This window comes from Euleptes europaea, chromosome 8, assembly GCF_029931775.1.
Source record: "Euleptes europaea isolate rEulEur1 chromosome 8, rEulEur1.hap1, whole genome shotgun sequence".
In the NCBI taxonomy this organism is placed as follows: domain Eukaryota; kingdom Metazoa; phylum Chordata; class Lepidosauria; order Squamata; family Sphaerodactylidae; genus Euleptes; species Euleptes europaea.
This window is the reverse complement of record NC_079319.1, coordinates 46559188-46586167: the sequence shown is the minus strand read 5'-3', so window position 1 is coordinate 46586167 and position 26980 is coordinate 46559188. Positions and strand designations below refer to the sequence as shown.

The 26980-nt window shown below is 42.0% G+C and overlaps 1 protein-coding gene across 3 annotated transcripts in view; it reads left to right on the top strand.

The window, feature by feature from the left end:
* The window catches only part of MAPRE2 (microtubule associated protein RP/EB family member 2), a 73102-nt gene that overhangs the window by 6200 nt on the left and 39922 nt on the right, over positions 1–26980 (top strand). Inside the window, exon 1 of one of the 3 annotated variants that reach the window (XM_056854380.1) lies at positions 12966–13092. The exons of 1 other annotated variant lie outside the window; for it this stretch is intronic. In XM_056854380.1, the coding sequence (XP_056710358.1) occupies positions 12974–13092 (119 nt within the window). In that variant the 5' untranslated portion in view covers positions 12966–12973. Of the gene's footprint in view, positions 1–12965; positions 13093–26980 lie in introns of those variants that run through there. One more of the 3 variants, XM_056854382.1, reaches the window with a different exon arrangement.

Genomic DNA, 26980 nt, shown 5'->3' with positions numbered 1-26980 from the left:
TTATAAACTTGACTTAAAATAGACTTAGAAGGTTAGCTCTTCTTAGAACTGCCCTGTTGCAGTGACATCCTAAGTGATTACGTATTTCTAAGTTCATTGAAGTAGCAGGGTCCAACGCTATTTAGGATTGTGGTATGCATGACTCCCTTGTTGCACTTCTGGGCTAAACACCTGATGGATGTCCTGTAGACTGCAGCATTTGAAAGTATTTTTCCACTATCATATCTAAGTACAATACTTGCTCAGTAATTGGTCAAATGCAGTAGCAGTGCCAGAGGTTGGGATGCAGCTTTTGTACTGGTGAAAAGGGGAGGAAGGGTTCCTTTTGACTACCCAAAAAGTCTGTGTGTGGGATTGTGGAACTCCTAAGAACAATACCATGTGCAATGGAGGCTTTAATAAGAACAAAGCTGATTGTATCCAGCCCCTCGTCTGTCTTTGATCAAAGAGTCTTACTAGCAACATGATCTGCTGTAAGAATATAATTTTAAAATAATGCTCTAAAAAGTTCAACTCACCATTCTAAAAGAGAAGAGCCCCCCCCATTTTCTCAATTTCTAGTCTTCAAACACAAGGGTTCCCAAATTGCTTTCTTTCCCTGTGCTTTGTCACTTTTATCTTGCTGTTCCTCCGAAGAACCCAGGATGATGTACATGGTTCTCCCTTCAGAGCTGAACCATGTTTCCTCAGCCATCTCACTGCTCTGTGTCTTCAGCCTTATTTTTGGTTCAAAAATTTATATAAAGAGCAATTGGCAGAAACTGCACTTAAAACTTGGGCTCTTCATCTACAATATGAGAAAAGAACTGGGGATCCAGGGTCCTGAAGTAAATTGGTTCAGCATCTTCTGAGTACGTTGTGATGAAATTCGTATTGGAGGGCTGGTTTTCATAACCACTGAGTCAAGGAGAGTCCTGTTGGCAGATCAGCTTGGACCATGGCATTGTGGGTGCCAAAGCCACTCTGGCAGCAGTGTGATCCATATCAGTCCATCCTGTGTTCTGTGCATTGTGTCCAGTGTCTCTCATGGCTAGCATGACATACGGAATGAATCCCATATTAAAGGTTAGCAATAATCTTGCAGGATTAAAATGCATGCTAGCTGTCATGAAGTTAAGGAAGAGTCACTGATGTGATTGTTTACTTTTAGTTCGGTCAAATGATCCCAATTATAATTTTTTGTAATTTGCCATAAATTGTTTACTTTGGATTCCCCCCTCCTTCTGCTGGCTCTTGTATAATGCAGATGAGTGTACTTGAAAATGAACAGCTGTTGCTACTATGCTGAATTCAGTGCCTGTTCCATTCACCCCCTGCTGTCTTGTTTCTTTGTGCTCCTTCTTCTGTTGTATTCTTCTCCTGTTGTCTTGAGATTTATTGCCTACCACATCTCAGGGTCTAAGGATTAGTAACAATCTGGTTCCCTAAAAACATTCTAGAGTTTAAGCATAATGCCAATGCCCTCCCCCATCTATAGGCTTTCATCCAGACTTGTGAAAGCAGTCCACATTATAAATTCTTCTGGCACTTCTAAAACATCTGCAGACTCTGATTCTCAGAGGTCTTCTGGGGAAGACTCCTGTAGGGAAGACTAGTTGGTTTGATCAGCCACAGAGAATGCATCTTGGTATACTCATATACAGGGTGATGGTGATATACAGCACTGTTTCCCAGCTTGTGGGGTGGGACCCCAAAGTGGGTCACAAATTCTCTGAAAGTGGATTGCAGGCCAGCCCTCCATAATGGCCACCCCTGCCCTTTCTATTGCTCTTTTTTGTATTTTGGAAACCAAGAGCTGACCCTGGAAAAAGTAACTTCCGTATATTCATTGTTTCTTTCCTTTATTGCATATACTTGTTGATCAAGAAAATTTATCCTGATGGTCACTGGAGAAGTAGAATCTTAGGGGGGATTAGAGGGCGTAATGGAGGAGAGGGTGGTCAAAGTCTGGAATGTAATCTCCCTATGCAAAGGGTGTGTATGTTGGAATGCCACGCTTCAGGTTCATAGTAAGGGCAGCTGCACCCTTTATGTGATGTTTGCTGGTTTTTCAAAAACACCTGGTTAGCCACTATAGATAATGTAATGTTGAACTAGATTACTGCCAAGGTCATAGCTTGCCTAGGGTACAAAAAACCCCTCTGGGCCGGCCTGGGATGAGGCACCATACTAAGTGAATTAGGACTTGTTGGTCCCCAAACCGAAAAGGTTGGAAACCACTGTTATACAGTACTATGAATATAAAGCATTTTGGAATAGTACTCTTAAGTGTAAAGTGTTTTGGAACAGGGCTGCGATGATTCTATGACTTAGGCAGATCATGAGAGGGAGGGCATCTTGGCCATCTTCTGGGCAAGGAGTGGGGGTCACTGGGGGTGTGGAGGGGAGGTAATTGTGAGTTTCCTGAATTGTACATGGGGTTGGACTAGATGACTCTGGTGGTCCCTTCCAACGCTATGATTCTATGATCCCTGTTTTCTACTTAGTTATTTTATTTAATTGGGTGCCCAATCAAGTCCATCAAGGCAGCTAACAAACTAAATTACACAATTAAGGAATCATTGAGGGAATGGCAGATGATACAAAAGTCTTTATCTGCTGATGGAAGACAATGCTGTGTGCACAGAATGAAGATTAATCACTAGAATTTAGATGTTTGGATGGCTTATTCATGAATTGTAACTAGAATGTAAGACTAAAAGGAATGCATATTTTTATTTGTGTCACGAGAAAATGAAATACAAAATTTTTGCTTTTGTACATTTAATTCTACTCTCCCACTATATACCGGTACTCTAACACTATAAACCATAACCTTCATATTTCTTACCAGGTCAATTTAACTTTTGTGGCTGCTCAAACTTTTGTAGCTAACAGTACAATCCTATGCAGTGTTTCTCTAGTTTAAACCTACTGAAGCCAATAGGCTTAGCCTGGAGTAACTCTGCATAGCATTGCACTGGGAAACTAAGAATAACCATTGCTCAGTTTCATCTCTAACTTCCACACACCCCTCCTTCCCTCCTCATAGCTCCTTTGATTCCACACACACACAAACACCCCATGGTGCTGGCTACCATAGTAGCCAAAGCAGCAGCTTAGAGAGGGGGTTCGCTTCTGTTTGCAGAGGAAGTGACTTTTTTATCCTACCTTGATGTCAGGACCTTTTTTTAACCGTAAAAGAGTCTCAGGAAATGACAGTACTAGAAGCTAAGCAGGGTCGGCCCTGGTTAGTATTTGGATGGGAGACCATCAAGGAACAGCAGGGTTGCTGTGCAGAGGAAGACACTGGCAAACCACCTCTGTTAGTCTCTTGCCATGAAAACCCCAAAAAGGGGTCGCCATAAGTCAGCTGCGACTTGACGGCACTGTACACACACACACACACAACCTAAAATAATAGTTTGCTGTTTAGATACAGGAAGCATGTAGGGAAAGTTGTGTCTTATTATTGTATTCCATAAGAGAATTAATTTCTGACTTAACTACTGAGATATTGCAAATGCTACCTAAATTTAAATTTGACTTTAAGTGCCTGAGATGTCAATCAATGTTTGTGTTAATGTTAGGAGATCTCAGGAGGCTTCTTGTTGTAGTTAGCGTCATCTCATGGGGCTAAGCAGTATGACTATGATAACCTGTCATAAAGAAAGAAGAGGATAATGATATAAGCTGCTTTGTGTCCCATTAAGGAGAAAGGTGGTGTATAAATGAAATAATTAAATAAATATGTACTCTTCCTGTTCTGCTTTAAGTGATATGAAAACACATTGTGTAAATACCTTAACATAAATAGCATGAACTTAAATCACTTATCATGCCATGTCTGAACAGAGGGCTGGTTAACACCATTGTCACTTGTTACTTTATCATAAGCTTGTTATAGTTCATTGACAAATATGTTAGTGTTTGAATCTGTAGGTTAATATGACCTAGCATGAGCCTACATGCTGATTGGCGCAATTACATCTCCCTATTGAAACAATTGCAAAATGACATCTTGTTCTTCCTATCAAAGTAAATATTAAAATATGAAATATTTAATTTTTAAAAAATCAGAACATCTGAGTTTTGAATACATGATCCCAATGGTGTAGATCTTAAAGCACGTGAAGCTCAATTGAAACTATGCAATACCTAGTGCGCCCTTAATTGGAAAATCCAGGTTTCCCTTTAAATATCACAAATTTTCTACAGTATCACCAGGAACTAGTCTTCTTGATTTGACAGTTCATGCTCTCTTTTGTTTGTTTTTAATTCAGTGTATTAACCAATCCAAATCTGAACACACTGAGTACTGCTGTAAATCATGCTTAGCCATTACATCTGTACCAGTTTCGAAATAGAATTAGGCAAAGAGTGCATTTTTAGCAGATCAGGATTTTCCTATTTCTTTAGAACTACTATTATTCTCAGACATGCAGTGATTTCCTGTTCTATGTATAGAGGTAGTTTAGTGGTTTGCGTCCAACTATAGGTCAATGGCAATCTATTCTCACTGCTAAACCTACCCTTATCAGCATATAGGATTGCTTACTATAAGCAGAGAGAGAGCCGTCTTGTATAAACAGACCAGTTTCTGGTATGTATTTACAGTTCTGCATCAGCCTTTGAGAAGGTTAAAGAAGGGTTCTCTCTCTCTCTCTTCCCCCCCCCCCCAGGGTTGCCAGGTCCCTCTTCTCAACCGGCAGATTTTGGGGGCGGAGCCAGAAGAGGGCGGGGTTGGGGAGGGGAGGGACTTCAATGCCATAAAGTTCAATTGCCAAAGCAGCTATTTTTCTCCAGGTGATCTGATCTCTATCGGCTGGAGATCAGTTGAATTAGCAGATCTCCTGCTACTACCTGGCAGTTGGCAACCCTATCCCCCCCCATCAAGTCACAGCTGACTTATGGGGACCCTGTAAGGTTTGCAAGACAGGAGAAGTTCAGAGGTGGTTTGCAATTGCCTGACTCTGTGTCGCGACCCTGGACTTCCTTGGTGGTCCCCCATCCAAATACTAACCAGCTCTGACCCTGTTTAACTTCTGAGATCTGATGAGACTGGGCTAGCCTGGGCTACCCAGGTCAGGTTACCTTTTCAAAAATACCATGTGCTCTTTAATGGTTTGGGATAACTTAATAAATTATTTATTAAATATTCTGCCTTTTTATTAATCAATATACAAGGAGATTATTCCGGAAGGGTAATTATAGTAGTCTATAGCAAGCAAAGTAATAGTCCAGTGGCACCTTAAAGACGTGACAATTTATTCAAGAATAATACTGGAATAAATTTTGTTGGTGTTTAAGGTCCCGGGGACTACTGTTTTCATAAATGTGCAAGGTAGCAAACAAAAACACCAAACCAAAACAGTAAGCAGCAGTCATTAAAAAAAATCAAATCTGTAGATCCTATCTTCTGCCTTCACAGTGCCAAGAGAGTTCAGTCGTCCGTCTTTCTCTTAATTATCAAAGAATGAAAGCTCCATGCTAAAGCATCTGGGATACATGGACGTGTGCCTAGGCAGCTTAGCGATGGAAGAGTAAGACAGCAGCCATTCACAGGACATTTTGAGGCATAAATCTCCTTTGAGCTGCTTTTCTGCTGTTTATATGGATGTCTGATCATAGTTAATGCCCAAGAGACAGCGACGTAGGGCAGAACAGCGCTTTGGAAGATGTGGGTTTAATATTCTTATTACAAACCGACTAAAGCTTGTTTAAAGATGGTCTTCCTTTCCTGGCGCCTTTAAAAGATCAGTCTTTAAGGCATGTGCCAACAGTCCTAGTCTGTAAACAAATGAACATCGTATTCCACTCCCCACAATTTTCTAACAAAACTTTTGTTATATGTGTATACATGTCAAATGCTGTACTGGTAAACGAAATCAGTTTTTCCTGAGGAAGAAATGGTGCTTGTGAAAGTAAGATTTTCCTTTCTTTTGTTAATGCAGTCCAGGCTACAGTTTGGTTTACTATTCATGCTGGTCCTCTTATTGCTATAAGAATGGGTCAAATAAGGTCTTCGTGTATTATTATTTTCAGTAATTTATTTATTTTGTGATATAAAGAAGGGGAAATTATCTTCAGATAAAAGCAAATTCCTCATTTTTTAAGAGTTCTCTTCTATTAATTGAATGAATTAATTGTGGGTTTTCATATTTGATGAGAAATCTTTGGTTTTCATTAATCTTGATGGGAAAAAATATGTTTTCCCAACTATACTTACAATCTGAGAGAGAGAGACTAAGAGACTGAGACTGTATTCTGACTACTTGTTTGCGGTCAGTGTTTTCTTTCAGTGGGTCCACATATGTGGAATTGTTTTTGCACACAACTATGTATGGGAGGAGTAAACCTACAGGATGATGTACTGTAGATATAGTAGTAACTTGCATTGTGTGCAAAATTAAGCAAGTACATCTGTAATGTGTTCAGTATTTCCAAATGGTAAATGTCAGCCAGGCCAAAAGGTCTGTTAACCATATGGATCCCATATTGTTCCTCCCCTCCTTTCCCAGGACTGCATGTGGTTCAGTTGTCAATGAGGGGGAATAGTCAAGAGAAGCTAACTCGTCCCCCTCCCTTTTCCCTTCATAATTTTAAAAGATAAAATTAGAATAAAAGGGCTGTTGTTGCGACCGCCAGGAAATGTAGTCAGTTACTGAGTGCTAAAGCAAGATGACTAATAAATAATGCTGTATTCAAACTCTCACTCTCTGTTTGGTGTGCGCCTTTTGAAATTCCTATCTTGGTGGCATCAATAAAGCCAATACTTCATTTTCTTTGTGTGTGTGCGTGTCTTTTTTAAAAAGCCAGTTCTAGATGTTATTTTTACACTGTCTAGCACTCTTCATCAGTTCTCATCTCAGTATTACCCTTAATAATTTTCAAGGTGTCCATTAGCCTACTTGGCAGTCACTGCTTTGTTTGTTTCTTGTTTGTAACAGCACCAGGAATTGTCAAAGTTCATCCTTAGTTTATTGCATCTTCCAAATCTTGGCAACAGTACTGCCCACTGCATAAATATACGATCATCCTTATCTGCATGCTGGTGTAAGTATAAGGCTCATCCTTATCTGCATGCTTGATAGCCTTCTTAAAGGACCAGGCTCTTACCACAGAGAGGGTCTTGGGCCATCTGTAGAAGAAATACCCACCACAAGCACTGTAGAACATTAAAGATACTTGGGACTCTTTGGATGGAAGGAAACCAGTCATACACACACACACAAGCCCAACCAAGGAGTAGACACAAAGTGGTGGATGGTTACGCCACACAGCTTTCTTCGTCCTTCTCAATAGGAAGAATGATCAGGCTATCTAGGAAGGTGTGTGGTGTTCCTAGAGCATGCATCTGAGATGAGACGGAGAGAATGCCAAGATGGTTAGACCTAGTCCCCACTGTCTACTCCTGCTGATCCACATGGTAAAGTCAGAAGAAATCTTGAGTGGATCCCCAAAGACTATGATGTTCTGGATAGCATAGTGAAGGACCTGGGGGCACATAATATATTTTCATTGGTCCTTCCTGTTGAAGGTCACAGCACTGGAAGAGAAAACAGATACTGAAGTGACATGCATTGGTGCAACTCTGGCACACCTGTCCCCGCAAACTAAGGCATTAATGCGGTCAGATTCCATAAATATACTAATTAATACAATTCAGTATGTTAACTGAGTTCTAAATGGTGTATTTCATGTTGTTGAAGCAGCAAAAAAGGGTTTATTTAGGGTGATAGAATTGCATATATTTCAATTTCTTTCTAGAGAAAAAGGGGGGAAATGTTGCCACCCCTCCAATTGATTCAAAATTTCCAGAAAATTTACATCTCTAGATCCAAGCCTAGATGTCAAACAGTGCAATTCTAAGAACACTGTCCTGGGAATAAGACTCATTGGGTAGACCTGAGTAGAATTCTGAATATATACCTGCTTATGATTGCTCTCTTAGTTGATGGCAAGCTGAACATGAGTCAGCAGTATGATACCAGTGTAAAAAAAAGAAAGAAAAGTATTTAGCTGCATTAACAGAAGCACACAGCCCAGATCATAGGAAGTAATATAATTCCAGTGTATTCTATGCTGGTCAGACCTCATAGGAAGTACTGTTCCATTTCTTGGTTACACATTTGAAGAAGGACATCAGCAAACTAAACTGCATCCAGAACAGATGGTCCAAGATGATAAGGGGTCTGGAAAGACCTGTGAAGAAAAGCTGAAAGAGCTGGGTGTCTCTAGCCTGGAGAAGAACAGACTAAAGGAAGGGAAACATGATTGCTGTCTTCACGCGGCAGACTTATTTTCTCTTTTCTCACAGCCAACTTATGGCAACTCCATAGGGTTTTCAAAGCAAGAAACGTTCAGAGGTGGTGTGCCATAGCCTGCCTCTGCATAGCAACCCTGGTATTCCATGGTAGTCTCCCACTTAAATACTAACCTGAAGAGATCGAGCTAGTCTGGGCTCTCCAGGTCAGGGCATTGTATTTACTTACAGCATGTAAAGAGGCTAAAAGTGTAGTTAGTGTAGTGTAGTGCGGCTAGCCTGAGCTATCCAGGTCAGGGCTAACAAGTATTAGAACTAATGGGTGGAAATTATAAGAAAGTAGATTTCTGCTGAATGTTTTGAGAAACTTTCTAGTGGTAAAATGTTCAGCAGTGAAATGGATTACTTCAGGGAATGTGGACTCTCCTTCCCTGGAGGTCCTAAGGCAGAGGATGGATGGCTATCTGCTGGGGATGATGTAGTTGTGTATTTCTACGTGTAAGGGAAGGTTGAACTAGATCAGGGGACCCCAGCATGGTGCCTGTGGGCTCCATGGCGCCTGCCAAACGTTTTTAAGGAAGTGGGTGGTGCTATTGGAGATTTGATTGGCTGTGCAGATTTTTTTAAATGTTGCTTTGACAGCAGGTGCCATCACAGCACAAGGATCTATACTGTGTTACTGAAGTTAAACTGCGGCAATCATTTTGTGGCTGGCTTCGTCTCCTGGAGCAGCCATTTTGTCGCTGCACTCACCCTGCCATGTCAGAATTCCAAATGTGCCAGCAGACTCAAAAAAGGCTGGGGATCTCTGGACTAGATGATGTCTAAGTTACCTTCCAACTTGATGACTTCGAACGGTTGGTGGGGCAGAACTTCCCTTTGCAGAAGCCATGCTGATTTTAGTGATAATTTGGAAGCTTTTAACAAGAGATAAAACATCCCATGTTTGAGTTCTTTATGAACCTATGGGTATGTACCATCCAGACCAAGTGACTTGTTAGTCTTAAATTTGTACCGGAACTTAGTTTTGCTTCATTTCTGTGTGACTCAGTTCCTCTAACTTCCTCCCTGAAAATAGCATTTCTAGAATGGATATCTTGTAAAGTTGCCAAGTCCAGGTTGGAAAATTCCTAGAGCCTGGGGAGGGTAGAATTTGGGGGTGGAGGGAGCTCAAAGGGGATGTGATGCCATACAGTCCACCCTCCAAAGCAGCCATTTTCTCCAGGGGAATTGATCAGTTGTAATTCTTGGTGATCTGTGAGCCCCACTTGGAGGCTGGCAACCATAGATATCTGCCCAAATACTTCCACAATGAAAACCATTATGTAGTTTCTCTAATCTCTCTGCAGCGGTCCTTTCACTCCTTGGTCATCCAACAATCGAACTGTCTCCATAGCTGGTTTCTTCCATATGATATATCCAAATAAATTCTTATATTTTTAGCAATCTTTTAAAATTTATCTTTTAATTTGCTTTATTGACAACTCCCCCTCTCCCCGAGCTTGTGCTCCTCCTTGTTCTTGTTTAAGTATGACTACCATTTTTGTGGCTTTTTTCATTCTGTGTATTAACCATGCTGGCAAAGTCTTGGATTTGATGGTACTTTCCATAATCTTTAGCGTTCATTCCATCTGAGCTTGATTTAAATAATTTCTAAGCATTCTGAAAAGTCTTGACTTGCTTTACTCTCCTCTTCAACTCCTTTTGACTAATTCCCTTATTTTTAAGAAGCCCTCTGATTTGAAATAAAAGGTAGATTATGTTGGATTTTTGTGTGGCAGCTTTCCTCTCACTTATGTGCTGTTACGAACAGCACTATGTTAATTGTTCCCAACTGGAAACAGTTTTGCACCAAGTCCTAAGCCACACTCAGGACCAGTGTGGTGTAGTGATTAGAGTGTTAGACAATGATCGGGGAGACCCAGGTTCAAATCCCTACTTTGCCAAGGAAGCTTGCTGGACTACCTTGGGCTAGTCCGCATTACCTACCTCATAGAATTGTTGTGAGGGTAAAATGAAGGAGAGGAGAATGATGCAAGCTGCTTTGGGTTCCCATTGGGGAGAGAGGCAGGCTATAAATGAGATAAATATCCAGGGTTGAGGGCTACCTCCCCTCTGGCTGGTTCCATTACTAATGTGATTTATGATATATAGTCATTTATGATATCTTTGTCACCACTAAGGTTGCCCATTATAACACTTTGGTTGTCCCTTTGAATTCTGTCTCCATTACAAAGCCACCCTCAGAGTTTTTGCTGATGGGTCATAGTATGGTCCCTACTAGTAAGTGACTTTATTGGCCTATAGTTTCTCTATTGCAGCGCAGTGGACATTTTCTGCTTTATTAGACTCTGTGCCTCCAACATACTAAGCTACACCACCTCAATATATTATTCTTTGACATTTTAATGGAGTTTATATCCAGAGATAACAGCATCCCATTGATTTTCTCTATTCCAACAGGCCTCTGAAATGCCCACTGAAATATCTATGTTTCTGTTTATTACAAAGAATGTCAGCTCCTCCCCCCCCCCATTTTGGCATGGAAAGCCCTAGCATTTACATACAAACACCTATACCTTATTTCCTCTCCACATGTTTTTGAGAAAGTGTACATTCCAATGGCCTTACAATCCCCTTAAATCACTGTCATTTCTTTCCATATGTTCCAACTTCTATCTTGTCCTATTTAGTTAACCTGGAAGTATTTAATCATTCTGTGTTTCACAGGAACAGCATGGGAGAAATGCAAATTGCTTCATCATCTAGTACCACCACTATAACAGCATGTGCAACTGATGGCAACTATCTGGGTTGTAACCACGTCTAGGGATTTTCAGAAAAGGTGCCTATCCCCTCTCATCTGAATGAAACTGTCTAGGCAAAAGCTTACTTGGTGGAAGGAATAGTAAGACAATAGTGGCTAAAGATGTAATCTGGTTTACCCCCCCTCCCCCAGCCCTTGGTAATTATTGCTTCTTGAAATTTAAAATATGTCCTAAGACAAAATATTTGTTTACCACATCATGTTAATCAGCTGAGAACTGTTGGTATGTAGGGGCATTTGGAGATCAAAGAGCCTGACTGATAGACATAGCTCTTGAGCTGTGAACAGCTCATACTTAACATGGCTATTTAAAGATATGCTAACAAAGATGGTAATGCAAAAAACTTCTTGTAAAATACACTACATCCTCTACTTCCCCCATCCCCCTCCTTTCTGCAAGCATACTCAAAAGGAAGAAAGCCATCACATAGGTTCAGTAAATGCCCTGAGGCTGTTAAAATGTATTTGAACTTTTCAAGGTGATTTCAGCACATTCTTTGTCTGAGCACCCTTTCCTGCTAGCAGTTTGTAACAGAAACAGGAAGAAAAATGCTTATTAGGAACAGAAACAGTTGTGAAAGTCAGACTTTCAAGCCATTGTAAAACAACACCCCCATAAATAAAGGCAAGAGTTACATCATTGTATAAAGAACTAAGAAGTCATTTGGAAACCTGCCAAGGTCAGGACCTGTTATAAGTAACTTCAATCTGAAAGAAAAAAACTGGAGAAATGAGAGCTTGTGTGCCCCTGTTGCTGGTTTTTGGATTATTGCTGACATCTGGGTTTAGTATGGGAGAGACTGGTGTTGATCCCGATTCCAGTAGCTGGAGACCAAAAATAACTTGGTATTATCAGGGGTAGAGATGATGGTGGATTATGAGGCTTTGGGAAAAAAAAGGCTTGGTTCTTTTTCCCCCCCTCTGAAATGTAGGACAAACAATGACTGGTGCGGCTGAGTGCGAGGGGCTGTAAAACACACACACACGCTGCATCTTTGCTTGTCTCTATGCTTAGCACGGCGAAAATGTACGTGGCTCTTCCCTTGAAAACCTATTATTTTAAGAGATGATTTAAGAGCCATGTAAATATACCCTTTGATGTGGTGCAGTCCAGCATCTTTGCCCATCGAGAACTCCTCCCCCCACACACACACCGTGTTTCGCCCAAGCTTCAGCCAGTGTGACTTATTATAAAACGGCCGTTTAAAAAGAGAGCCCCCTGATTTTAAACGTCGCAAATTTAAGCAAGCGTTTTGTCGCATTTTTTTTTTTTGGGTGCGTCTACGCCCATCAGGCTTCGATTTCAGTGCGGCGGCTGTGGTTGCATGCAACTTAAATCTGGACTAAAACGGGAACGTCTTTCCACGTTGCACCGGTTTTTTTTTATTTGTTTCAACTGGGGAGTAGGGAGAGATTTTAAAAATGGTCAGTGTTGGCCCCCCCACCCCCTCCATAAGCACACCCTTAATATAAAAAAGCTGGCTCCTTTTGTATATGCAGCTGCATTTTTCGAATGTGGGACTAAAAGGGAAGCCATAGAGGAAGGACGTGCTTTGAAGGGGTGGGGGTGGGCGCATAAACTTAGCGCTCGGCGCGCCAGATGTTAGGCCTAACCCCCCCCCCCGGGCAGGCCGCACTGGCGTGGCCGCGCGCTCTCAGGGCCCTGTGCGAATTGAGCCGATATGATGAGTTCGCTGGTTGCCATGGCGAGGGAGCCCTGTCACGTGGCCAGAGCGCGGCTCCCGGCTGTGTGACGTCAGCGGCGCGCGAGGAAAGGGGAGGGGGGCGCGCGAGGGAGACGGGCAGAAGCCCCGGCGAAGGAGCAGACGAGAGCCCGGCCGGCGCCCCCTCCCCCCCGCACAGGATCAGGGCTTGCCTCGCCTTGCCTCGGGAGCGCCCCAATGCCTGGACCGACCCAAGCGCTGTCCCCAAATGGCGAGAACAACAACGACATCATTCAGGATAACGGCACCATCATCCCTTTCAGGAAGCACACGGTGCGAGGGGAGCGTTCCTACAGGTAACCAGCGAGCTCCCTTTCTCTCCGGCTCCGCTGGGCGGGCGGGCGCGCGCGGACGTGTGCGTGCACACACACACACACACGCGCGCGCACAGGCATGGGGAAACTGCAGCAGAGCGGGGTGGAGGCTTGCAGGCTATTGCATAACAAAACAAGCAAACAGACAAAAAAACCCAGCGGCGCTTTAAACCGAATCTGGCGCGGCTCCCTCTCTCGAAGCATGCTAGCCGGTCGAGCCTTTGGCATTGTCCGGCTGACAAAAACATCTTGTGAATAGGCTCCCTGTGTCTTGTCGGGGTTTGACTTCCTTCCTTCCTCCCTTTTTTTGCTTTTGCACGCGGATAAGCACGCCGCGCCCCCCGTGCAAAAAGATCCAGACTGCAACGCCGCTGTCAGCTTGCGTTTTTGCAAAGGAGGCGTTCAGGGACCGCGAAAGAGGAGAAGGCAGGGGACCAGAAGAAAGGGGGAAAGGGGGGGGGCTTGTGGCGGTGTGGAAGGGAAAATGGAACCCTCTAGATTAAACTGCAGGCTGCGATGCTAAACCGCCAGATTGATGGAGCTTTGTAAGAACTGCGCGCCCTGATTGGCGGAAAGGTTGACAGCAGAGGTCAGGGTTTCAGGCGGACGCTAAAAAAAAAAAAATGCCTCCCCCGAATCTCGGGTTTGGAAACAAGGTGGGCTGTGCAGCAGCTTCTGGAGGGGCAAAGCACCTTGCCTGCGCATGTCGACTGTGCCGTTTTGCAGGCAACGCTGACTGACCTCCTCCTCCCTTTCTGATGTGCTACATTCCCATCGCATTTCTTGCTGGGGAAGGAGGAGGGTGGTGGGTTAGGTTCTTTGTCACGGTTCTGAGCGTTTTTGATTAATGGCTAGGCATGTTCCTTTTGGCAGCAGGATCCCCTCCCCTTTCCTTGCATTAACATATCTGACAATATGTTCCCCAAGATAAGATTATTAAGATCGTTGGTTTGCTCAGTTCAATACCTATAACAATAGAACTGAGAATGCAACTCGATGGGGGGGGGGGCTTCTTTCAGCCTCCCGCTTTCAAACGCAAGAATAATAAAACGCAATCATACATGTCTTCTTTATTATGTTTCCGCCCCTTTCCCCTCCCTCACCCTAGAGCCACATTTTTTTTCCAGCTCATGCCATTGAGCAAGCTGCAGGAAATGAAACTGTCCCTAAAACCGTTACAAAAATATTTGGTGAAGCTGTGTTGTGTAGTAGCTCTGGAACAAAAGAAGCAAGTGTGTTTGCTCAGCTGAATATTGGATAGCAAATTTCATGTGGGTATTGTTTAGAAGTAGTATTACTGTATTTGCTGTCAGTTCAGTTAAACAGACCTGACTGGTGGGATTTTTTTCAAACCTTTTTTTTCAGTCGGTGAAGCAACAATAATGTTTGAATTATTTGTGGAATTAAAGGTTTTTTCCCCCTCCTGGAACAGCCTATACACATTTAGTCTGTACTACTGGAGTTTCTTAGGCCTGTATAGCTATTTAAGAAATCTCTTTAATATTCTCCTTTTTACTGACTTAGAAAACAACATATTTATGAACAGTTCTAGTAGGAAATGGAAATAGGGAATGCAGATTTTGACACCAAACATTTCAGTAGATTTTATCTTACTTTAAAAAAATCTTAGTAGGAAGTTGGAAGATCTAATTTGCTAAATATATATATTTCTCTCTCCTTGGGCCTGTTCCTTCGAGATAAATTGAAATGCATTTTTCTGGTGTGTGTGTAAAGTGTTGTAAAGTTGCAGCTGACTTTTAGTGACCCTATAGGGTTTTCAAGGCAAGAGACTAACAGAGGTGGCTTGTATTGCCTTCCTCTGCATAGCAACCCTGGTATTCCTTGGTGGTCTCCCATCCAGTTACTAACCAGGGCTGCCCCTGCAGCTTCTGCAATCTGATGAGGTCAGGGTGCATTTTTCTTACTAAAATACAAAATTGCTCATTAAAAGTGTTTACTCACATGTGTTAGGTAAAATTAAGATTTAACATTTGTTTATACATTGCTCAACATACTTCATTGGATCAGTTCCATCAGTTTTTAAGTGTGTGTGTACAGGACACCATGTACAGTTGAACAGAATTTAAATTATTACCTAATCAGCATAATATACAGATAACAGATGACCTCGCCCAGTTCTTAAGGTTGCAGAGGCAATCTTTCATATTTGGGATAAAAATTAAGAGTTTCATTTAGAATGAGCTGATTGCTAAAATATTCCAAAAAACTATATTCTGTAGAGCTAGTTAAAAAGGTAAAGGTCCCCTGTGCAAGCACCGGGTCATTCCTGACCCATGGGGTGATATCACATCTCGACGTTTACTAGACAGACTTTGTTTACGGAGTGGTTTGCCAGTGCCTTCCCCAGTCATCTTCCCTTTACCGCCAGCAAGCTGGGTACTCCTTTTACCGACCTCGGAAGGATGGAAGGCTGAGTCAACCTTGAGCCAGCTACCTGAAACCGACTTCCGTTGGGATCGAACTCATGTCGTGAGCAGAGCTTGGACTGCAGTACTACAGTTTACCACTCTGCGCCACGGGGCAGAGCTAGTTAGGATGGAATATATTCTATGCTAGGGATTAACTGCAGGCATTCTTTTTTACGTGTTTGATCATTTATACTCTGACTTCCTAACTCACTAGTGCAGGATTTCCTTATCACAGCAATATTTAATATACAGGTCAGTGGTTGTTTACCTGAAATTAGAAAAACAAGAGATTAAGTAGTTTTGGACAATTCTGAGTATCTTTTCCAGTATGATTGGAGCAGGGCAATAGGTACAGTGTTCTTGACTATCTGTCACATAATAAGTGAAGTCAGCTTATTCAATTATTCTGGATGGGGAAATACTAAATTATTAAGACCATCATAATTTGTATTTATACTCTGCCTTTCTTACTGAGACTCAAGGTGGATTACAAGTATATAAAATAAAAACTTTTCAATCAATCAGTAAGTAGATTACAAAGTAAAACAACACTTGACTCTCACAGCAAAGTTTCCTGGCCAGGGATTGTAGAACAGGGGGGAAAACCCCAAGAACAACACATGAAAACATATCTCTTTCAGGCAACAAGACAATCAGTATATAAAAAACTTTATCCCCAATGAAAGTCACTACCTGAGCTGATCTGTTATACTGCAGCTTTGCTCCTTCTACAAGAATGCCCTCCAGAACAAGTCTGTTTTGCAAATTTTGCAAAATGATAGAAGCATGGGGGCCTTCCTAATAGCCTTGGGCAGGCCGTTTTGTAATGTGGGAACTGCCACAGGGAATGCACACAGATGGGCAGTTTCTGATTTTACTTGTTTGCAGGGTGGCACCTTAAGAAGACTTTGCTCTAATGAGCAGAGCTGTCGCAGTGGAACATAGCAGGGGAAGTGGTCCTGCAGGTATGTGGGCCCAATGCCTTTGTGTGTGTTAAGTGCTGACAAGATGCTTCTGACTCGTGGCAACCCTATGTCCTCTTGTTAACAGCCTTGCTCAGGTCTTGCAAACTGAGGGTTGTGGCTTCCTTTATAGAGTCAATCCATCTCACGTTGGGTCTTCCTTTTTTTCCTGCTACCTTCAGCTTTTCCTAACACTATTGTCTTTTCCTGTGACTTGTCTTCTCATCTCAAAATACAATAGCCTTAGTTTAGTCACTTTAGCTTTTAGGGACAATTCGATACTTAGAACATTGAATTCAGCCTGGTATCTGATGGGTAACCAGTGAAATGTGTGCAAAGTGGGAGTGGTATGCAGATTTTGCTTAGCACCCTATACTAGCAGAGCTGTGGTGTTCTGGACCAACTGGAGATTCCAAGTTCTCTTTAAGGGCAGGCCCATGTAGAGTGCATTACAGTAGCTTTACTTTAAGGTAACCATAGCATGGATCCACATGGCTAGGTAAGCAATGTCAAAGTAGAGTGCCATTTTCCAAGCTAAATGGAGTTGATACAATGTGTGTGTGTTGTTGTTGTTTTTTGCTGCTTCATCATCTTGCTTCTCCAGCAGTTAAGTTGGATCAATTATCATGCCTAAGCTATGAACCAAGTCAGCAAGAATCAGCTGGACCCCGTCAAAAGTGGGGAGCGCCATTTCAATTCCAAATCCACGAATAATCCAAAACCTGGGGTATGAAGTTGGAAGATAGATCAGTTCATATTTCACCAGGGTGCATTCTTTGCAGCCACCATGAAATTTTTATAACCTCAGCTGGTCTTGTTCTCTGAAGTCTGCCAAGATCAACTGAAATGGAAGCCTGTTTATGAAAATGAACAAATATAGTAGCAATTTGTAATGCAGCAGGATGCTATTAGGCTACCATTAGACTGTTATTTCCTCAGTATTGGTTTACAAAAGAAAATAGCGTGTGCATCTCATCTGTTGTGCAACTTCTTGCAGTAATTTTGGTTTACTTTGTTACTCATAGCTCTGGATGCAATTGATGAGAACAAGAGTGTTAAAGATTCTTGAAAAGGTAGATTGGTTTAAATAAAGATGATTTTCTAATTCTTATAATTCTTTAGGAACTTGTGGTTGCTAATTGTTGCTATAGAATTAAAATCATGAGTTTGCAATAGAGTATTTATATTACCTAAGAAGGAGCAATTCAGAATATCTGGCTGTGCAGCTGTAATGAGTTTGCTTTGCGGAATTTGTTTCTGTTTGGATAAAGACTCTCTTTTTTTGACTCTCTTGATATACTTGCAAGACCACTAATCCAGACAATCCTCTAAATCATGGCTTGAAGGCACACTGACTTGTGTGTTCCTTGGGTGTCGTTTCTCAATTTCCTGTTAATGGCACTATGGTGTGTTGCCTGAATTGGCAAACCATGGTTAGTCTTTGTTGTTCATGTCATACCTAGGGAAACATGGTTTCTGATTTTGGTTTGGAGGCAAGCAGTGCTTGAGTGACAGGAGAGGGTCCTGCCCCCCCTTGTGATTTGTGCCCCCTTATCTACCATTTTAGAAGGCGCCAGGAGAGTTTTGTCCTCCACCTTCATTCAAGGGCTCCCTCATGGTCCCCCTACCTGGATCGCGTCTTCATGTCTCTCTGGAGGGCAATCTGAGCTCTGGGTCTAGCTTTGCCTTGTTTTGATTACTGTATCCAGATCCGTTCATATTATGACCCCAAGTAGGGCTTTTTAAACCAGCTGACTACTACCTGTCCATCCCCCCCCACACACACACACATACATGTTTGGTTGGGTCAAATGTTCCCTCAGGTCCACCATCAGAATCTATTATCACAAGAACTCCAGCTGCCTCAGAATCTACTACATACACTGGCTGAAGGAACTTTTCAGCCAAGTGAAAAGTGCCTCACTAAATGATGTAAAACTTCCCTTCTATCCAGGGCAATGTCAGGAAGGATCCCAAAAAATCCTAAGACCAAGTTGAGAAGTGCATACACTTGAACTCCAGCGGGGGTGGGGGGGGGATGTACAGGAAAGAGTTAGGGAAATCCAATTTAAGCCTTTGGTGTGGAGGCAGGGGCAGAATGGCTGCCTGAGCAGTCAGACTTTAGCCTAGCAGCTGGGCTCTTTACTTGCAACAAAACGTGCCTGCAAATTCTATAGGCTTGACGTTATTTTGTAACAGCATAGGGAAAGGCTGGTACAGAGAGTTCACTGGCCCACAGGGGTTTGATTAGTGAAAGGAATAATCCACTGTGCATCACTGCCGTGCCATCTGCCTGTATCTGTTCCTGTGGGGGTCCTGTTGGGTGAGCCCAGTAACTCCCTTTCTGGACTATCTCCTCTCATAAGCTTAGTTAGAACAAATGGAAGAGGGTTAGTGCTGCAGATTGGGGGTGTGGTTGGTAATGGCAATAAAAAATAACATTCATGGTAACATAAGTCTCTCATTTTCAGTGCAGTTGAGCAGGAATACCTGGTTGTTCGTTTTTTTACAGTTTGTGGTCTGAAGCTAAAAGGGCAAAAAATTGCCAAGCTCTTGAGTTCTGCGCATATGTCCTTGTCAACCTGGCTCACAATGATGCCAGATTTGTATGAATAATTTGTAAAACTCCATGTAGAATCAGAATGGTAGATGTGGTTTACAAGGGCTGATGGGAGAGGCTAAAATTAAAGGTGCTCAATAGGGTGGGGGTTATGGATTTCATTAAGGACCCCTCTTAGCCCTTTTTCCAAGGGATGCTTCAAGAGAGAGGGGCGCAGAGGGAACATACAAGTTCATGGCTTGTTTTCTAATTCTCCAGACTGATTTAAGGATTGTCTGTGCTTGAATAAGACTGCTTGCTTGAAGAGTTAAGTGCCCAGAAAGTTTTAGAACTGTTCTCTTGGTAGCCAGTATGTGGCTGAGAGCCAGCATGTTGGCATGGTAGACATGACCAGCAAGACCTAGGTTCAAATCCTCACTCAATCATGATGACGCTCCGTGGTGGCCTTGGGCCGATAACTCTCTCAACCTACTCAGCCTCATATGGTTATTGTGAAGCTAAAGTGGGCTTGGAAGAGCCATGAATGCCACCCTGAGTTCCCTGGAGAAAGGTTTTAATATGTAAATAAAGAAATAGTTAATGGGCAGATTGGTGGCTTTAATGGGATAGTGAGTATTGGTTGAAAGTCTAAATATTTACAGTTTGCATAATAATAACTAATATATTTATTTATTTGCATTTATTTGAAATATTTTATGTTGGTTTTCTACCCTATCAGAGTCTGCAAGGCAGCAAACATAAAAAAATATTTGAGCAATTAAAATTATACATAAAACACATAAACAACACTAGAAGGAGGGCCAGTAACTGCTATTGCGATTATTCCATACGAAACAAAAAAGTCTTCACTTTTATATACATGCAGTAATATGGATTTATAATATACATGACCCATTATATTTATGAACAATAGTTGACTGCACAAGAAAAATATTTTTGCCCTGATTTATATAAAAGAAGAGAAAAGTAAGGTTTTTATGTAATATTTTGATAACGAGGCTTGGATTTAGTGTTCTAAGATTCTATTAGCAACTTTTCATGTTTGTACTCACATTTCTTTTTTAAACTAGGTTGTTTTTTAAGGGATACTTAACATAACTGAAATACTTAAAAATTTCTCCCCAAAATCACTTTTTATCCTTGAAAGAATTCTTTGCCCTCAGTAAGCTGACATTTTGAAACCTTCTGATTAAGTAGAAGTCACATTTTTACAACATACATGTAATATATTGGAATTTAATATTCTACAATTGTGTTCTGTTGTAGCTGAAGTAAAATCTTTTTCTCTTCAAACAATATTCTTGTAGAATTAAAAGTGTAGTCTGTTTTTTAAAATTAGTAATCTCTTTCCCCTTCCAAAATACGTATTTCATCCAGAAAAGCTGAATCAGAAACTTTTTAAGCAGTGTCCTAGCCACATTATTCTGGCAGCAGTTCTACCAGCTTCCCAAATTAGTTTATTTTCTAAGGGTAGATGTCACATTTAGAGACGATCTATAATTCTGTATGCAGGTTTTAATAAGGCAGCTATTCTTTGCCTTGGACGGTTTACACCTTGACCAGGGCTGATAGACAAAGTGATACTTGTGCAGAGTGGGCTTGGTGTAGAGGGAGAGATTCCTCTGAGATGCTGGAGTATGCAGAAAGTGAGACATGGAAAGAGTCCTGCTGCTTTACCTTCTTCTCCATTCACTGATGCAAGTGAGATAAGGCCTTGCCCTCTGGCATTCCCAGCTGTCTTGAGGGAGTTGTAGGAATCCCTTGTGAGGCTTGGCTAAAATTTAAAAAAACAAACAAACAAGAGAATCGTAGAGTTGGAAGGGACCACCAGGGTCATCTAGTCCCACCCCCTGCACAATGCAGGAAATTCACAACTACCTCCCCCCCAGACCCCCAGTGACTCCTTCTCCATGCCCAGATGATGGCCAAACCCGCCCCCTCCGGGATCCCAGGCCAATCTGACCTGGAGGAAAATTACTCCTGCTGTTCTTTGTTACTCCAAACAGCAGCTCAAATGAGAGCTGTGGGGAGAGGAGGTGAGCTGATTAATATCCTTTTTGCCAGAGATCCTTACCCCCTGGCAAGTGGGTTTCTGGATGCCCTCTGGAAGTGGCCTTGTTTGCAAGTCTCTACAGAACAAGAGTAGTGTTAACCAGTTCCCAATTTTGAGGGTGTTTGAAGAGCAATATACAAGAACAGTATTCATAGACTTTTTCCCCATGTGGGTTTAGAAACTAGGGAACTAATGGGATTTGGTTGCTGACAGAAATTTCATCACGAGTCATTTTTCTGCTTCTATAATAGCTCTCTTAATTTACACAGTTGCACAGAAGTGATGTGTAATAGATCGTCCCAAGAACATCTAAACCGGCGTAGTGGCAAGTGCACATTCAAAATAAACTAGGTTGATAGTTATAAGGCTGGATTGATTTTATTTTGGAAAACTTTAAAAAGTTCAAAAAACAAACACACAAATAGTCGTGGTTGCTCTTGCTGTACTATTCAAATTTGATAGACTTCAAAGTTTATTAAGTCAACACATGAGTACTTATGTAAATCCCAATATTTAATATTGCATTTGGCTATAGTACCTTAGCTTGTTCTAATTTGGACTCCCTGTTATTATACTTTGCAGTACACATACTTGCAATGAAATGGTATTGTTATTAGATGGTTATGTTCAATAAATAATTTAGATTCAAGCTAACTTGATTAACACTTTTATTTGTTTCTCTCATTGTGTTTTTAAATGATTTTGCTAAATCAGAATTAAATTATAAGTTTCTTCTTGTGGTGTCTCAAATTTACCTTGTTTGTTGATTTAGTGTACTAATAACTGAAAATCTGAAACAAATGTTAGTCATATCAGTATGATTATTTTCAACCATCTTCTCTATCCGCATGTTCACATAAAAATGATATAATTAGCTAAAGAATGTTGTAGTGGAAAGTGCCATCAAGTCACAGCGGACTTATGTTGATCCTGTAGGGCAGGGGTGGGGAACCTCCGGCCTGCGGGCCATTTACGGCCCACGACATCATTGGCTGCGGCCCACAGACTCTCCTGCGGAAGCTGCTGCCATTGCTTCCACAGGGCCGCCCGCATGTGTGTGTGTGTGTGTGAGAAAGCCAGGAAGGCTTCACCCCGATTGTGCCCGGCTGCTTGCGCGGCCGGGTGCTTGCATGTGTGTGTATGGGTGGGGGGGAGAAGCCAGGGTTGCGCCCGGCTGCTCATGCGGCCAGGTGCTTGCGTGTGTGTGTATGGGGGGGTGGGAGAGAAGCCACTGTCTGTCTGTCTGTCTGTCTCTATGTCTCTGTCTCTCTCTCTCTTTCCTACCTACCTCCCTTCTTTCCCTCCCTCCCCTTCTTTCTCTTCATAGCCTCTCCTAGGGTTGCTAACCTCCAGGTGGTGGCTGGAGACCTGACAACTCTAGCCTCTCCCCCCCCCACCAGGAGATCTTTGCCTGGTATGGCCCCCGAATGATGTTATAAATATGCAGATAGCCCTTGGCAGGAAAAAGGTTCCGCACCCCTGCCATAGGGCTTTCAAGGCAAAAGACTAACAGAGATGGTTTGCCATTGCCTGCCTCTATGTAAAAACTTTGGCCTTCCTTGATCATGTCCCACCCAAGTACTAACCAGGGCCGATCCTGCTTAGCTTCCAAGATCGGATGAGATCGATTTAACTATGAATATGATATGTAAAGTCTATCGAATATGAATTCAATTCAAAATGATCTTTCAATTTGAGAATTTACATTTGAGACAACAGATTTGAGCTTCATTTTGTATGGTAACATTCCTCAGAGCGCCTGTACTCAGTATGCACTACAGTAATCATTCTGTGAGGCTGCCATGCCAGTGCATGGGTGCCTGTAGCCACACCCCTGTCATCGAGGATGAGATGGAGCCAACATCAGCAGATAAAAGGTGCATCAAGCCACAGCAATTGCCTGGCTGCACATCTGCAGGCTGTGACCCCATCTAGAACAGACAGCTGCCACTTGCATTATATTCCTAAATTCTTCTGCTCTCAGGTCAGAATCCTCCGTCAATGCTGAACAACAGAATTCAAACAGATTTCACCACTGGTGTGGTGTAGTGATTAGAGTTTCTGACAAGGATCAGGGAGACCTAGGTATGAATCACTGCTCTGTCATGGAAGCTCACTGGATAACTTTGGGCGAGTTATATATCATTAGCCTACCTCACAGGATTGTGGTGAGGATAAAGTGGAGGAGAGGAGAATTATGTAAGCTGCTTTGGGTCCCCATTGTGAAGAAATGTGGGGTATAAATAAATAAAATAATAAATATAGCTGAAGATGAGGGCAGGTAATAGATAGGTTGGTTAGCAGGTAGGAAAGAGAGAAGGAAGCTGGGAAAAGGAAAGATATGGGGAATGTAGGGAGAGGGGAAAAGGAAATAGTGTGGGTAGTGGGAAAGGGGAAAGTGAAGTGCCCCCCCCCCCGCAAGTCCTTGCAGGTTTGCCACCATGCAGCTGCGCCCAGTGACCACCACTGTGCAACTGGACCCAGAACTAGGCCATAATTTTCCTGGGTAGAAGTTGCCAGGGGGAGAGAAGACAGGGTAGTAGAAAAGGTAGGCTGGCTGGTGGATGGAAAGGAGGTAAGGAAGCTAAAAACAAAAACTGACTGTGAGGAGCTCCAAAAGGATCTTCAAACTGAAGGAATGGGCATTAAAATGGGGAGAGACTTTCAGGGAAGGGAAAACCGAAATAGTGTGTGTGGGGGGGAAATCAGATGCCTCCCTGCAACTCCTTGCAGTTCATCTGCATGTTTTCTCTATTGTTTTTTCCTCAGGGTAAAATACCTGTACTATTTAATCCCTTTTGTGTTAGTGCAAAATTTCTTCCAGTGATGGAATTTCTGGAACAATACTCAGTCCGGCTTTAAACATTTTTAATTTTATTTTCATGCTACCTAGTCTCTAAGGTACTCAGATTTACATCACTCAATAGGCTTTCCCAAGATTTCTTGGAATGCTACCATTATTGGCTAGATCTAATGTTTGAGGTTTTTCCAGTTCATATTTTCCTTTGGGTTTTTCTGAAGTTTTGTTACTTTTTTTCTAGTACTTTATGGCTATTCTCTGAATCATCATGGACTATTTATTTTATATGTTTAGTCACTGGTTAACCAATGAACTGCATTTTATTGGCAGATCTGTGATTCATTTTGAAGGTACTTCTTCCCAAATGAAGAAAAAAACAACACAGAGTCTGAACATTTATGTCATACAAGGCTCAGTATTTTGAGCTTAAAAAAGGCACGAGAACATTCTATATAGATCAACATGTCATGTATTTCCTGGCCAACAGGCATTAACAATGCCAAAAAGTGATGCAACTGAACACCATTAGAAATCTGTGGATAAGAAGAGCATTAATGAGACCCAGCCAGAACTGTAACAAACCCACACAAGGTAACTAACCAGAAAGTTACCTTAGGATCATTGTGAACACCTCTGTGAAAGCCATGACAGTGAGTAGTGCAGCAGTGAAAAAGGCAAATTCTGTTCTAGGGATTATTGGAGAGGGACTTAATACTGAATGCCCCATATTGCAATGTTCTTATATAGATCCTTGATGTGGTTACTGTGTACTACTCTGGTCATGCCCTCTCAAAAAAGGATATCAATAGGGTTGCCAGCTCTGGGTTGGGAAATACCTGGAGATTTTGCGGGTGGAACTCTTGGGGGTGGGGTTTGGGAAGGGACTTCAATGGGGTATAATGCCATAGAGTCCACCTTCCGAAGTAGCCATTTTCTCCAGGGGAACCATATTCTGGGGCAGGGAGTTCCACAATTCAGCAGATGACCCCACGTTCTAGAAATATAAGAGAGGGAGAAAAGCTTCTCCCTGTCCATACTGTGCATAATTTTTTAAACTTCTATCATGTCTTCCCTTAACCGCCTTCTTTCCAAGCTAAACAGCCCTAAGTGTTTTAACTGCTCCTCATAGGGCATTTGCTCTAGCCCCCTGATCATTGTGGTTGCTCTTTTCTGCATCTTCTCAAGCTCTGCAATATCCTTTTTTAGGTGACCAGAACTATACACAGTATTCCAAGTGTCTTATCATAGAGTTGTATAAGGACAGTATGATAGCAGCAGTTTTATTCTCTATTCTGTGTCTAATTATGGCCAGCATGGAATTTGCCTTTTTCACAGCAGCCGCACATTGGGTTGACATCTTCATCAAGCTATCCACTACCACCCTAAGATCCCTTTCTTGGTCAGTCGCTGCCAGCACAGATCCCCTCAGTGTATATGTGAAGTTGGGATTTTGTGCCCCAGTATGCATCACTTTACACTTGCTCACATTGACTCTCATTTGCCATTTTAATGCCCATTTCTCCAGTTTGAAGAGATCCCTTTGGAGCTCTTCAGTCTGATTTTGTTTTAACCACCCTAAGTAATTTGGTTCATCCCCAGCTCCAGGACATTGATGAATAGGTTGAAAAGCACCAGTCTCAACACAGATCCCCGAGGGACCCCACTGCTCACATCCCTCCATTGTGAGAACTGACCATTGATTCCTACTCTCTTGTCCTCTTATCCCATGACTATGAAGTTTGCTTAGCAGTCTTTGATGAGGGATTTTGTCAAAAGCCTTTTAGAAATCCAAATACACAATGTCCATAGGCTCATTCCTGTCCACTTGTGTACTGACATTTTAAAAAAAACTCTTAATAGGTTAGTGAGACAGGACCTACCTTGACAGAAGCCATGTTGGGTTTTGCTCAGCAGGGCTTGCCGTTCTTCTGTATTGTAGAAGAGAACTCAAGTTCCTTGAAGTAGATTCAGGACAGATGTAAGAAGGTATCTTATACCTACAATACATAATGAAATTCTGGAACTCACTGCCACAAGATGTAGTGGTAGCCCTAGTTAGATGGCTTTCGAGGGGAACTACGAAAATTCATTGTGAATAGGTCTGTTAACTATGATGGTGGACTCAGGCCTCCCTCTGAACATCAGTAGCTGGGAAGCAACCACAGGGAAAGCTGTTGCCTTCATTCCCTGCTTGTGGGTTCCCTGAAGACATCTTGTTGACCACTGTGGGAAACAAGATGTTGGACTAGATGGATCTTTGCTCTGAACTAGCAGGGCAGTTCTTTTGTTCCTAGTCAGGTGAGCTTTTACTCACCATATACAGTCTTATATGAATGTAGATTGGTGGTAAGAACTGATATATTGATCCTTTTGGAATGGCTGTCCTTACTCAGTTGGCTCCAGTTTTGCATATTCTTTTGCAAAGTGTTCAGCAGCTAAATCTGTTGGTATGTATTTCATTGTTCTACTTTTAAAAGGACATTTCTAGCTTTGTAATACATTGTAATAAAAACTTGTAGATTGTAGAAGAGGGTAATTTATTTGAACTGGAAACAATGATAATTGATTCCCTTGCTACATTTAGGAAGGTATGTAAGGCAGTCTTATTTCAGAGACCGTTTGGTGGAGGGTGAATTGTTTGTGCAGATCCGACTGTGTGTTGATCCTGTGTGTTTCAATTTGTGTGTGTTAAATTGTGAGTGCTTTTAAATTTGTAATTTTGTATTTTAATCTATTTTAATGTAGCCAGTGTTGTAAATTGGACTATTATCATTTATGTCCTTGCAACTTGTACTGTTCACCATCTAAAATCTAAGGAGATAAGGTGGGATAGAAATATTTTAAATTAAAAAAATGGCAACACTTAAAGGCTATAACATAAAAACCAGCAACAGGTAAATTATCACAGACCAATCTGGCCATTCTTTTAGAATGTGTGAACAAACAACATGTAAATGATCTGTCCGTGTGCACACCGAACAAATGTTTTTGCAAACTGCACTGCTTTATTGAGATGCAGTTCTTTTCCATGGATGCATCCACACATTGTTGGATATTGCATTGTCA